Source organism: Pezoporus wallicus, unplaced genomic scaffold (assembly GCF_028554395.1).
Source record: "Pezoporus wallicus isolate ANWC-B61680 ecotype Strahan unplaced genomic scaffold, APGP_CSIRO_Pwel_v1 scaffold_6446, whole genome shotgun sequence".
Classification (NCBI taxonomy): Eukaryota; Metazoa; Chordata; class Aves; order Psittaciformes; family Psittacidae; genus Pezoporus; species Pezoporus wallicus.
Window position 1 is genome coordinate 5,329,935 of NW_026636264.1, and position 12,727 is coordinate 5,342,661.

At 38.1% G+C, this 12,727-nt stretch overlaps 1 protein-coding gene across 3 annotated transcripts in view; it reads right to left on the reverse strand.

The window, feature by feature from the left end:
• Positions 1–3,579: 3,579 nt before the first annotated feature.
• Positions 3,580–12,727, reverse strand: part of AASDHPPT (aminoadipate-semialdehyde dehydrogenase-phosphopantetheinyl transferase) — a 29,113-nt gene continuing 19,965 nt past the window's right edge. The window contains exons 5-7 of one of the 3 annotated variants that reach the window (XR_008970969.1): positions 8,465–8,542; positions 4,470–4,709; positions 3,580–3,902 (exon numbers count right to left, since the gene is read on the reverse strand). Coding sequence is in view for 2 of the 3 variants with exons in the window: in XM_057399739.1 (XP_057255722.1) it covers positions 4,539–4,709; positions 8,465–8,542 (249 nt within the window). In the remaining variant the exon portion in view is untranslated. Of the gene's footprint in view, positions 3,903–4,440; positions 4,710–6,089; positions 6,306–8,464; positions 8,543–12,727 lie in introns of those variants that run through there. The other 2 variants (XM_057399739.1, XM_057399740.1) reach the window with 2 other exon arrangements.

The following is a 12,727-nucleotide window of genomic DNA, read 5'->3' on the forward strand; positions in this document are numbered from 1 at the left end:
AACTTAATATATGCAGGAGAATTCCATTTCTCTTACAAAGAGCCCAGTAACCTTACTGAATAAGCAGTTCACTGTACCTTTCACAAAAGCTCTTGATGAGGATAAGGCTGAGAAGCACACTGAACAATCAACTGATACGCAGGCTGAGAATCCACTCACCTGATGGCAGCGGTGATAAATTACAGCAAGCTATGTGAATGAAGCCAAGAAAAAATATTCACTTTAAAGGGAAAATATTTTCAAGACTGTATTTTCAGACTTTTGCCTGTGTGCTGTTTTAAATGCAAACTTGTATTGGGTCTGGCTGAGGTAGAGTTAATCTTCCCCACAGCAGCCCTCATAGCACTGTACTGGTAGCTAGAAAGGTGTTGGTACCACACCAGTGCTTTGGCTACTGCTGAGCAGTGCTCACATAGCATCAAGGCTGTCCCTCTAACATTTCCCCAACACCAGTAGGCTGGGGGTGGGTGAGATCTTGGGAGGGGAGGCAGACAGGAAAACTGACCCAAACTGACCAAAGGGATATTCCACACCATATGACACCTGCTCAGAAATAAAAGCTAAGAGAAAGCAGGGAGGTGGGAGGGCATTCATTATTTGTCTTTTGGAGCTACCAAAAACTCCCTGGTAAGTGGCTGGACATCGCTGGCTGATGGGAAATAGAAATGAATCTTCTGTTTTCCTTTGCTTCCACGTGACATTTTCCTGTGCAAAAAAAAATCCTACAACATGAAATTTGTGTTCTACAACACAGCTCCAAAAAAATAATTGTCAGAAATTTTCTTGCATAAGTAACACTGGGCAACACTGTAACCTTGCATTTGAGAAGTTCTATCTTCCCGCAAGCATTAAACCCCACACTATTGCAATTTAGACCAAGTGATGAGTGACTAACACATATTATACACCAATATTATGTCATAGTTATGTCAAGAAAGTAGGTTGCACATTACTAAATTGAAATTACAGGAAGAAACAAGTGAGTGTCTTTGTCTGGAAAGAAAGACTTGAACACACCTAATCTTGTACTTTTTATTCCAATAAAGAAATTAAACTCAATCTTAACAGAAACAGGAGTTAGACACAGTATCTGGCCATAAAAAAAACTTTATGCACAGGACAAGAAAATACCACAGTACAAAAAGTGACTTTCTGAAAAAAAGTTCTAAAATGTTGGCACTCTTGAGAATAATTCAGAATTTATTTCCATGATTACATCTTCTGTGTAATGTACAGCAATCCAAGTACCCATATCCCGGAGGAGCATGATGTGCAAATTAGCATGTCCAGCCACTTGCAGAATTGGGCAGCAGTTAAGGAGGGAAGTTTGAATTACCTTTTTAGACTTGGTTGTATCAGTTCTGCTCACGAATCACTTTTTCCATTGTAGAATGCAGCACTATGATCTTGTAAAGCTCTGACAAAGAGACAGTTTCTGGTCACTTGCATAGCTAGCTATCTTTGCCTTCCTATCCTGATCTTCTTTGCAGATTATGAATTTATTGCAATGTCTTGGGTAAAGATGATTGTCTAGAGGTAAGTCGTTGCCTAAATATTTCCAAGAACATATAAATTACAACCTCATTTACACTGCCTCTGCTGTTACTCTACTATTTCTTGTCTGAGTACATTTGAACAACATCAGTGCACTTGATCCCGTAATATACAATATACAACTTCCGTATTATATAAAGTATATACATCATATATATTTTGTGAAAGCCTGAGTGAATTCACACAATCCACTTCTCAAACTTACGGATTTTCACATCAAATGGCACCAGTCTTTTGTCACACAGATGCAAATTTACCTTGAACACTTCCTCTAGGACCCAGGTTCATGGCATGGCCATGTCTAAGGCAGCATACAGAAAACAAAACAGATAAAGAAAAGTAGCTCTGGAGAAGGAACCCAAAGGCCAGAGGGCTTCTAGGCATAACTGGAAAATTTCTTGCAGATAGAAGAGTGATGGGAGATGAGCCAAGGTCAGCTCATCTGCACCAGGCCCACAACTTAAACTAATGAGGGAAGCTGCAGCCGCGCTGGACCACTATTGCTGAAAACGGCAGAGATACTCCACGGACATTAAGACTGTATTCTGAGGGAATGCAAGGAAGGCAGTTTTATGACCATGTGTGGATACAGGGCTCAGTTTTTTATATAAGGGAATGTGTGATGATGAAATAATAAAAAAGTAAAAAATCCTAGAATTGATTCAAATCTTCAAACTGATTTGAAAATGAAATTCTAGTAAGATTACATGAATTTATCTGTGCGTGCTAGCAGCATTTATTTTAATATGTGCCTCCACACTACACAGATGCCCAGAAAAACATTCTGGTGACTTTGAGAAGGATCATTCACACTCATAAAGAGTCAGAGTGTCCTCCTGGCCTTTTAGCAGCATGCTTTTAGCTGGTAATTCCACAACTATACAGATGCTCTCTCCCATGGTGGTAAAAGCAAGTGTAAAACTTCTGTCCTTTTGCAGTGACACTGAACAGCATGACTCAAGTAGCTCTTCACCCCTTATTACCATCTCCTGGCCCTACTGCTACCTAATTAAGATTAAAAAATGCTACTTAAGAAAAAAATCATGGTGTGAGGAACTGCAATCCTCTAGATGATTGCCTGGGCCATTAGAAACGATGACTTTATTTCATGGAAAGGTAACCAAAACAAACTCCTTTGGTTTTGTAGCCTTTCTAATTAGATATAGCCCTGAAAATTATCGTATTGCTGGCAAGCAAACCAAGTATAATTTTCCAATTTAACAAAAACGTTTTGTCCTTTACTTACATGCAAACCCGGTGTTATAATTCCATGAACATTTTTTAAACTCTTTCCAGTGAGAGAAAAATTCTGTTTTGAGACACTGACACCACGTAAAAATAACTTATCTCTAATACGAAACTAATTTCTTTATCCCCAGCAATCTAGATCTGAAAAATCTCTATTCTTCTCACCTCATATTTGCTAACTTAATTATCCCAGCAAAAAAGTTTTAAATTTAAACTGGCTGGTACAGATGCAGTTGATGGTGTCCTCAGTGACTGCTGAGGACTGGCATATACTTGATCAGTTAACAGCCAGCTAGCCATGGAACCCTGTACTCTCCAGCCCCTCATACTGAATAGGCCTCCTTATTCTGCAGACTTCCAAAAGCTGCGGCAGAACATATCCTTCCTTTCTTTCTTTCAGCATGGGAATGCTTCTAGTTATCTCAGCTCTTAAACACCACCATGCACTTGCCCAGCTGGGATTACAGTACGCTCCAGGTAGAACAGAGTTAGAGTCAGTGACTCAGTTTAAAATATCCTGCCCCAGTAAGTGACACCATTACATATCCACTGACTAGCCTTTTCTGGCCTCCAGAGTGCCATTTATTTATTGCAAATTGTATTTAATTAAAAACAAACAGAAAACACACCACAACCAAAAAAAACCAAAACAGTCTATAATATCTGACTTAAAATTCGTATTAAAATTATTGTGTATTTCTGGTCACTTCAAAATTTGACCCCTATTGAGTCTGGAGAGAAGAGTCACTGTTTCACTGATTTGCAATTTTGGAGGAAAAAGGCCAAACACCAAAAGTTATGATTAGTATGCCAGATGAGGGTGTCATTAAAATGGAAAATGAGGTAGTCATTAAAATGGAAAAAAAAAAGAACCGGTAGAAGCAGGAAAAATTATCAGCATATCTGAATTATCTACAGCAAAAATCCACAAGCTTGTATAATATTATAAAGCTTGTATCCTTCTTCCTATAAACCTTTTATTTATCTTTGCAATAAGGCATGGCTCCAATGGTTACACTAAAGGAGATTCTTCTTTGGTCAGAATACAGACTGCAGCCAAGTTGCACACAAACTCAGATTCACTGAAGACCTATGCTTAACTGTAGGACAGAAAAGAACTGGCTTTAGTTATGAAAATCATTACATTCATTATGACTCATTCTGTTCAGTACATTTACTCACATTTAGATGGACCACATTGTATCTATGACTTCTAGAAAGAAAACTGGGAAGTAATGGTACAAAACAGGATTTGTTTTGAAAAAGAATACAAAATATTCAGAAGATGCACTCAAGATCCACCTCTCTTCTCCAGAAACTGTAATTCATTGTAAGACAATAAAATATTCTGTCTTCAGGTGTGAGAAAAAGTACCATAATTTAAGCTTCAGCATAAATGAAGTATAGAAACACATTTTTATATATTAAACACTTGTTGACTAATCAAAAACATTACTGTAGCTCTGCTCCCTCTTCGTTGCATGGGTAACTATTGCACCACAAACCTGGAGAAGCAGAAAAGTATGTGGCCAGCTTAGACTATTCACCCAGAATTCCTTCAGCAAGGAAACATGCATCTTCCTTAAGATATTGATAAAGAATACAAATTTTAAAACGGTGAAAAATCAGACTGTCAGCTTAAATCAGGAAAAACGTGTTTAATTTACACATGTGCACTTATTCCCACACTCTGAATTATGTAGAGTAACAGCATGAAAACTTTGACAATTTTCTTCTTATAAGCAGTCTTGTCTTGAAAGTGAATTCTGTTTCACTGGACTCTCCTGCTTAGAACAAAAATTATCCCAATATGCAGAATCCTCAGGTGCGACCGGAATACCAGATGAAACTAAATCTTCAAAAGTCAGTAATGTGAACTGAAGCTGGTTAGGCTCCACAGAACATACCTACAGAAAATACATATTAGTATTATATGAATCAATATATCTCAATTTTCTTCCTGCAGTACTCCCTGTCCAGTTTAAACTATACATTGCTTACTGAAAAAAAAAATAAAAATCCAGTTGAGACCAGTGTCACTGTCTCTAATTTAGGCTATATAGTAACTAATGGAAGTATGCAACAGGCCACACAGAAAAAGCAAGCTTTTTAGAAACTCAATTCAGAAAGCAGAAAGATGAGAGGCAGAGAATGCTGCAAATACCACAGAACGAGTGTTTTAAGTTCAGAAAAAAAGGAAGAAAACCATCAACAAACAAACTCTACTTCATTCTCCAGTAGACATGATTATTTGAGGTAATAGCATGAGGGTTTATTCCACTAGAAGTGTGCCTATACATACTCTTTTAATACCAGCAATCACTGTGGTTGTGCATACTTCTCTCAAACTCTTGCTATTTAAAGAAAAAAATGATCACAATCAACACAATTCCCTGTGTTAAATCCAGATTAAATGCAGACTGACATATGAGAAATGCGTGTGTCACAGTCCACGTGTTAGTTCCATCACTTCAAGAAAAATTTCAAAGAAAAAAGGGTCTGTTTTTTGTGAGCACGTTACGTTGCTGCCTGCTGTATGCTATCTGTAAGCATAATTCTTTCCAGACAGCAAAGCTCCATGAATCCAACATGCATACAGCTGATCCCTCAGTCCAGGGCTGCGACAAAAAGACAGTCTTGTAGCCTACATAGGAATTATAAAGAATTATAAACTCAGCTATCTTTCATTGAGACTTGCCTTGGGTAACTGTCTAGATCTAGGTTAAGAGTGCAGATAAATGTTCCGTCTCTTCAAGCATGTAGCAGTCAGCAGCAGACATTTTGTCAAAATTCTTGACAACCAGAGAATTTAAATTATAGTATGTTAAAGTAACAATTGGTCTTTCCTGTGACTTGTAGCTACTTGCTATCAGGTTGGGAAGAAAGCTCTGAAAGTCCATAAACAGGACATCATGAATTATTCCTTTGATAGCACAGAGGGAGCAGAAACAAGCACTGACGTCTTGAAATAGTTGCATGATGTCTACACACTCTATTTTTTTAACTAAGATGAAGAACACCTTTTCCTCTTGACACATCTAGTAATACAGAGAATCCTTTCTTATCATTCTGCAAAATTTAGAAAGACAGAAGGCCACTTTTAATTTCCTCCACATTCATGTCAGAGTCGTGAAAAAGTACTTTATTTCCATATTTGGAATTACAGAATGCTCACTTGTCCTATTTAAAATGACCTTTTTTTCAGTGAATTGAGCTAATGAAATTTAGGCCATCACAAATTTATCAGTGGACAAGTATGCCTTTGAGACTTCTCGATTCAAAGACTTCTCATAGTAACTCTTGATGCCTGTTCTTTCTTTGATAATTTTAAGGTGTGTAACAGTGATGATGAAAGCCAACAATTAAAACTCCTGGATTTTTGTACAATACTTAGGTAATTGTCTTTAGAAACAATGGCCACCTTCTTTTCACCTCAGAAAGACATTTATCAGTATTCCTGTAGAAAGGATGAGATGCAGCACCACTGGCAATTTAAATATGTCCTCTCAAACAAAATGCACACACTTTCTTAAAGAATATTTCAGCACTGATATACCACAATAAATCCTCAAAGGTAGTTTGTACCTGTTTTTTTCAACCTAACCAATACTTAAAAGGTCTGCCTCTCTGTACTACCCATAAACACAGACTTTATGACCACGATAGATGTGTACGTGACCATTTTCTTTCCTTCATCCATGCATATACTAATTATTGTTTTCTAGTTCCTGACACAATCTTTTTATGTAAATAACAGAAAACAATAACCCATTTTCTTGTGAGCAACTAGAACACTACAGACAAAACTGGCAGTTTGTCACACTTTGCTTTGCTGACTGACTGGCTATTTCAGCTACAACTGCTTGGGTAGAGCAGTTGATGTCATCTACCTGGACTTGTGTAAAGCGTTCAACACTGTCCCACACGACATCCTTGTCTCTAAATTGGAGCGACATCAATTTGATGGATGGACCACTTGGTGGATAAAGAACTGGCTGGATGGCCGCACACAAAGAGTTGTGGTCAATGGCTCAATGTCCGGCTGGAGACCAATAATGAGTGGAGTCCCGCAGGGATTGGTGTTGGGACCGGTCTTGTTTAACATCTTTGTCGCTGACATGGACAGTGGGATTGAGTGCGCCCTCAGCAAGTTTGCCGATGACACCAAGCTGTGTGGTTTGGTTGATACACTGGAGGGAAGGAATGCCATCCAGAGGGACCTTGACACGCTTGTGAGGTGGGCTGATGCCAGTGCAAGGTCCTACACCTGGGTCGGAGCAATCCCAGGCACAGCTACAGGTTGGGCAGAGAAGAGATTCAGAGCAGCCCTGCCGAGAAGGACTTGGGGCTGTTGGTTGATGAGAAAATGAACATGAGCTGGCTTCAGTGTGCGCTTGCAGCCCAGAAAGCCAACCGTATCCTGGGCTGCATCGAAAGGAGCGTGACCAGCAGGTCGAAGGAGGTGATCCTGCCCCTCTACTCTGCTCTCGTGAGACCTCACCTGGAGTATTGTGTGCAGTTCTGGGGTCCTCAACATAAAAAGGGCATGGAACTGTTGGAACAAGTCCAGAGAAGGGCCACGAGGATGATCAGGGGACTGGAGCACCTCCTGTATGAAGACAGGCTGAGGAAGTTGGGGCTGTTCAGCCTGGAGAAGAGAAGGTTGCATGGAGACCTCATAGCAGCCTTCTAGTATCTGAAGGGGGCCTATAGGGATGCTGAGGAGGGACTCTTCATTAGAGACTGTAGTGACAGGATTAGGGGTAACGGGTTAAAACTTAAACAGGGGAAGTTTAGGTTGGATATAAGAAGGAAATTCTTTCCTGTTAGGGTGGTGAGGCACTGGAACAGGTTGCCCAGGGAGGTTGTGAATGCTCCATCCCTGGCAGTGTTCAAGACCAGGCTGGACACAGCCTTGGGTGATATGATTTAGTGTAAGGTGTCTCTGCCCACGGCAGGGGGGTTGGAACAAGATGATCTTAAGGTCCTAACGATTCTATGATTCTAACTTGCATGTCTGCTTCAAATTTGACTTTTATGGCTATTTTCATGACCCAGGTCTTTGTTAAATTACAAAGAAAATCCGGAAAAGCTTGTAAGTAACTTTGTTGCTTCTCTCAATAGACACACACATGGAATGAAGACTAACACTGCTGTTCCTCCCATCTGTTGGTTGCTGCTTGTCTCAGGGGTTACCTTGTCATAATGGTGTTTGAAAGATGGCTCTGCTCTGTGACACATGTACTGACAAGTCCCCTGTTAAAATCAACTTGGTGAAGTGCTGTGATAGGTTAGCTGTCCAGACTGGTTCACCGTCTCCACTTCCCTCTGCAAAAACCATCTTTCCCACATAAGTACTAACATGCTGTGACAAAAATCACTTGATTTACTGTTCAGTGAACATGCTGAAACACTAACATACACATTCCAGATATCTGTCACTGTCCTCTGAAACCATTTCTCCTTCTCATACCTGTCCTGAAAAAAGGCACAATAGAACTAGAGGTAACAGTTCAGTAACACTCTGGTTAATACTATGCTTAAGATAAGCTTTCTCCTTGGCCCTACATCTGAGATAACACACTTTTAGCTACAGCATCAGACTAAGTTTATGTTCGAGTGATTAGTTACCAAGAACCGAAAACATTTTTTAATTTCTTACATCAGAATGCTTCTGTACAAATCCCTCCTGTTTCCCAAGGGCCACTGCAACGTGATGATGGTCATCTAACCGGGTTTCCTAGTAAAGATGAATGAGAACAACGTAAATGTATTTTCTTTACTCTGTTGCCAGGAAAGACTATAAATGCTTAGAGTATGTTTCAGAAAAAAAAGCAGAGCATAATATAAAATACTATAAAGTAACTGCATTCAAATAGCAATAGTCCTTTATAGCAGTGTATTTACTATGAAATATTTTACTTAGTTTTCTATTAATTTACTAGGGTAGAAGACTGAAAATAAAGAATGCTACCTCAGGTTTTATGAAATTGAACCACTTGTACACATCATGCACATTTCTAGAACTTCCTCAAAAACAGACTATGAAAATTAGATGTCTGATCAAATGCAGCTGAACAATTTACACAGTTCTAAGGTGCAGTGCTTTGTGCTCGTCTAGGTGGAAAAATTGCTATATCCAGTTTTTAGTCATGTATTTCCCTCTTTCCTTTCATTTTCTGCATTTCCAAGACTTTAACAACTGATCAGAACAGAGGATACAATACAGCACATTCAGCAGCACCCTACATTTGAAGTCAGAAGTTCCACCTCATTCACTTCACATATCCTTTGTGATCACGAGGTTTTTTCCATCTTACAATAAAATATAACAAACTATGCTCTTCATCTTATCTTTGCTGCTTCAGAGAAATAAATGTAAAGCCAAACCAAATACAGGAGGGAAGGAGACTTCTCCTGGTCCCCACCATCAGCCAGCAAAAACCTTAAGGCATGGAGTTAATGAAACATCCTGAAACCACAAAAAACAGCGAATCAGCTTGCTTACCTATTCATCTGGGGATACTGCTGTACCAACTTACACAATAAATCCAACCTCTAAATGGAAATAGACGATTAAACAAAAAAGAGAAAGAGGACAATCATACAGAATTCCTCTGAGGTAGTTTGTTTTGTTAAGATTCATCTCTATAAACCAGCAAACATAATTGATCAAAATTTGTTTTGCTCTGCACAGAACCAGAGTATTACCAGAGCTGTTCAAGCTACAGGCACGAGACATATGACCTCATTTCAAAGGCTCAGCAAAGCGATGTGTCTGGGATTCAAATTGTTCTGGATTCCCTCAACAACAGACAGCTTATGAAGAAGCTGTACCTTCCTAGCAAGCATAATTGATTGCTGTGTGAATCCAGTTGGATTAAATGGTCTTAGAAGTAAAAGTTTTCATTCATATTTATTCCTGGCAATACAACAGAATTAACTTCTCTTACTGAGGCTGAAAGACTCTGTTATAGCTGCATACCAGCAACATTTACTAAATATGTTTCAAACTGATTCAGGTAACCTCAATCTGAAATACATATTCTGAAAGTAATGTATTTGCATATAGACAAATAAAGCAAATATTTGTTTGGAAAAATACAAACAATTATTTGTACAGCACCTGTGATGCCAGGTGATTCTTAAAACCAAATGAGGTTTAGGATAAATTAGGTGCTTTCTTTATAAACTGGCTATATCCAAAATTGAGGTAGGGACCCAAATAGAAGGGTCTTATGTCTCATTTAAGATTCTTCTTTAATATAGACTCCAGTAAGTGTTATCCAGTCACTCTTCCTGACTAATGGTGCAAAACTGGGACCAATAAGGAAAAAATCATGAGTACTTAATATTTTGCAAATCAGTAATTAGGATTCTTTTTTTCCATATACCAGATCTGCAACAGACACCTATCTTTCACCTTTATTAAAATTAACTGGCACTTCATTCTTGCTGAGGTTTAACCTAGCAGGTCACGAAACACCATAAAGCCTCCCCTCTGGCAGGGCAGTGTAAGAAGCTGCTGTTCTTGACTCGGTACAACAACAAAAATATCGGTGTGTTATCAATATTATTCTCATCCTAAATCCAAGACACAGCACTGTAGCAGCTACTGGGAAGAAAATTAAATCTATCCCAGCTGAAGCAAGGACAATTCTGTACCAGCTACTGGGAAAAAAATAAAATCTATCCCAGAAAAAACAGAGTAATTCTGTAAGTTTATTTTCTTCAAAGGAAGTAAATGGAGCATACAGAATTACCCCAAATCTATGTTATTATCATCATTGCTCCATCCTAAAATAACGATCTGACACAAATACTGTGTCGCTTTTCACTGGGCTAGCAAAATTTCTATTACTAAACAAATGCACCTTAATAAAATGAGGAAAGTGCACACTGCCTATGTGAATAAAACATATTAAACACAACATATCTTAAAATTAGATTTATGCTTTTCAATGAAGTTTTACTGTATTTTTTCTTCTCCTTCCAAAAACAGTTGCAGGGAATCTGCCTAGCAATCTCTAGAGTACTACATGAAAACAAGTGCCTAAAGCTAAACTGATCCAACAAGATCAAACAGCAAGAAACTGTTTCTGAGCTACTGTTGTCTATCCAAGCTCAAAAATACGTGAGGAGTGAAGGAGGGAAAAGACACTTCGAACAAAACTAGGTAAAATATCTCCTTGGAAAAGGGGTCACAGTCAACTACACAACAAGGTAGTTCATTTGGTGTTTACAATGAAATAACAGAAAATTATTATTTCCATGCTCACAGAAAATTCTATGAACATGCTTTGCTCTTGTGAACAGTTTAGGGTGTCTGAACAGTGTCAACATTGATTTGCTTCGGTTCACTAGTACTTCTCTTGACCTTTTAGTATGACAAGTATAATACGGTAGATCTTTTTCTAGTCTTAATGTTTCTGAGTTGCTTTTTTCACATTGCATAGTACGTTCTAAAGGCTATTTCAGAATTTTTATGTAATTTTAATGGATAAAAACCCCTTTGCTTCCCTCTTTTGTTTTCGGTAAATTCGAGTATTTTTAAAACTCAAATAAGGCAATCCAAAACCATGTGTTAATTGGCTTTTAAACAGCCTTGCTCTCTTTGATCCCCTCCTATCATAAAGATATAGGAAGATCTGAAAAGTGAGGTCATTATATTTTTTTATTTGCTAAAACATGTTCACTCCAGCAAACTCAGCACAACAGGGAACACAAGGAAAACACTATACCAGTAATATGGAATTTTACAGGTGATTCTTACAGATTTCTCTTGGTGACTCTTCAGATTTCTCAAAATCAGTAAATTATTGTTTTCAGTTAACAAGATGTTTCAAGAGCTAATGATGAAATAACAAAGGACCTTTGTCTTTGATGGGCACAAAACTAAAAGAAACTTGGGAGAAGACTGAAAAAGGAAAGGGATGCTTATTTTAGGTTGGGGATTGGTAACTGAAAAACTGATTATTTTTTTCCAATATCAGCTTAATAATTGTTGATACTTAAATTAAATTATATTCCAATTGAGCTTGTATTAAATGAAACTTGATAATAAATCCATTCGTTGTAATACTGCAAACTGCCTTGTAATAAGGCTGCACTCTTGGGAAGCAGAAGGGCAAGCATGGAGGAGGAGACATTCCTCAGACAAAAAATAAATTAAACTTCTAGCAGTAATTACAAAGTAATAAGGAAAAATCAAATAATTATAAAGCATTTGAGTAATGTAGGGAGCTATCTACATCATCATCATCAGGCTACTTTAGTCAGCCAGACACAGGCATGTCATCAAAGACCAAAATTAGGATTTCTAGAACTCAGTTGATAGAAGTAGATGTTTCCTTGACAATGGCATACTGTTAGCAGCAATACAGAAAGCATTCTGCTGAAATGCATGTCAGTCTTTCCCAATTTGCCAGTCTGCAATTCCCCATTAACAAATTTCATGACATACTCAATTCCTAGAGAGTATGGCAATATTAGTAAGAGAGCTGATTTAATATGGGTAGGCTTTTAAAATAGCATAAAACCAGATGTGGCTAAGAAATACTAAAAGGAATGAACTGTGAACAGCTCAACTAATGCTGTAAGTTAAATGTTATTGGCGCATTAATTCTTTTTTACTACATGCATAGCATACACAGAGTTTCACTCCTACACAGAACAAGCATACAGCAGAAATCTCTCATTTAGACAAGCTCTACTGGAACTGTTGTGTCCAAAAATGTAGGTATTTTTGAAGTACAAACAGGTATTGTAAATTACTCTTTCTGAAAAATGCACTTGTCTACATACCAGCAGCACAAACTTATAGCAGACTGGAACAAGGTGCCCTTTAAGGACAATTTTAAGTCAATGTCTTTTCCATTTCAACCTTTGTTTTAAGCAGCTGGATTAAAACACCTCTGGGATGTAG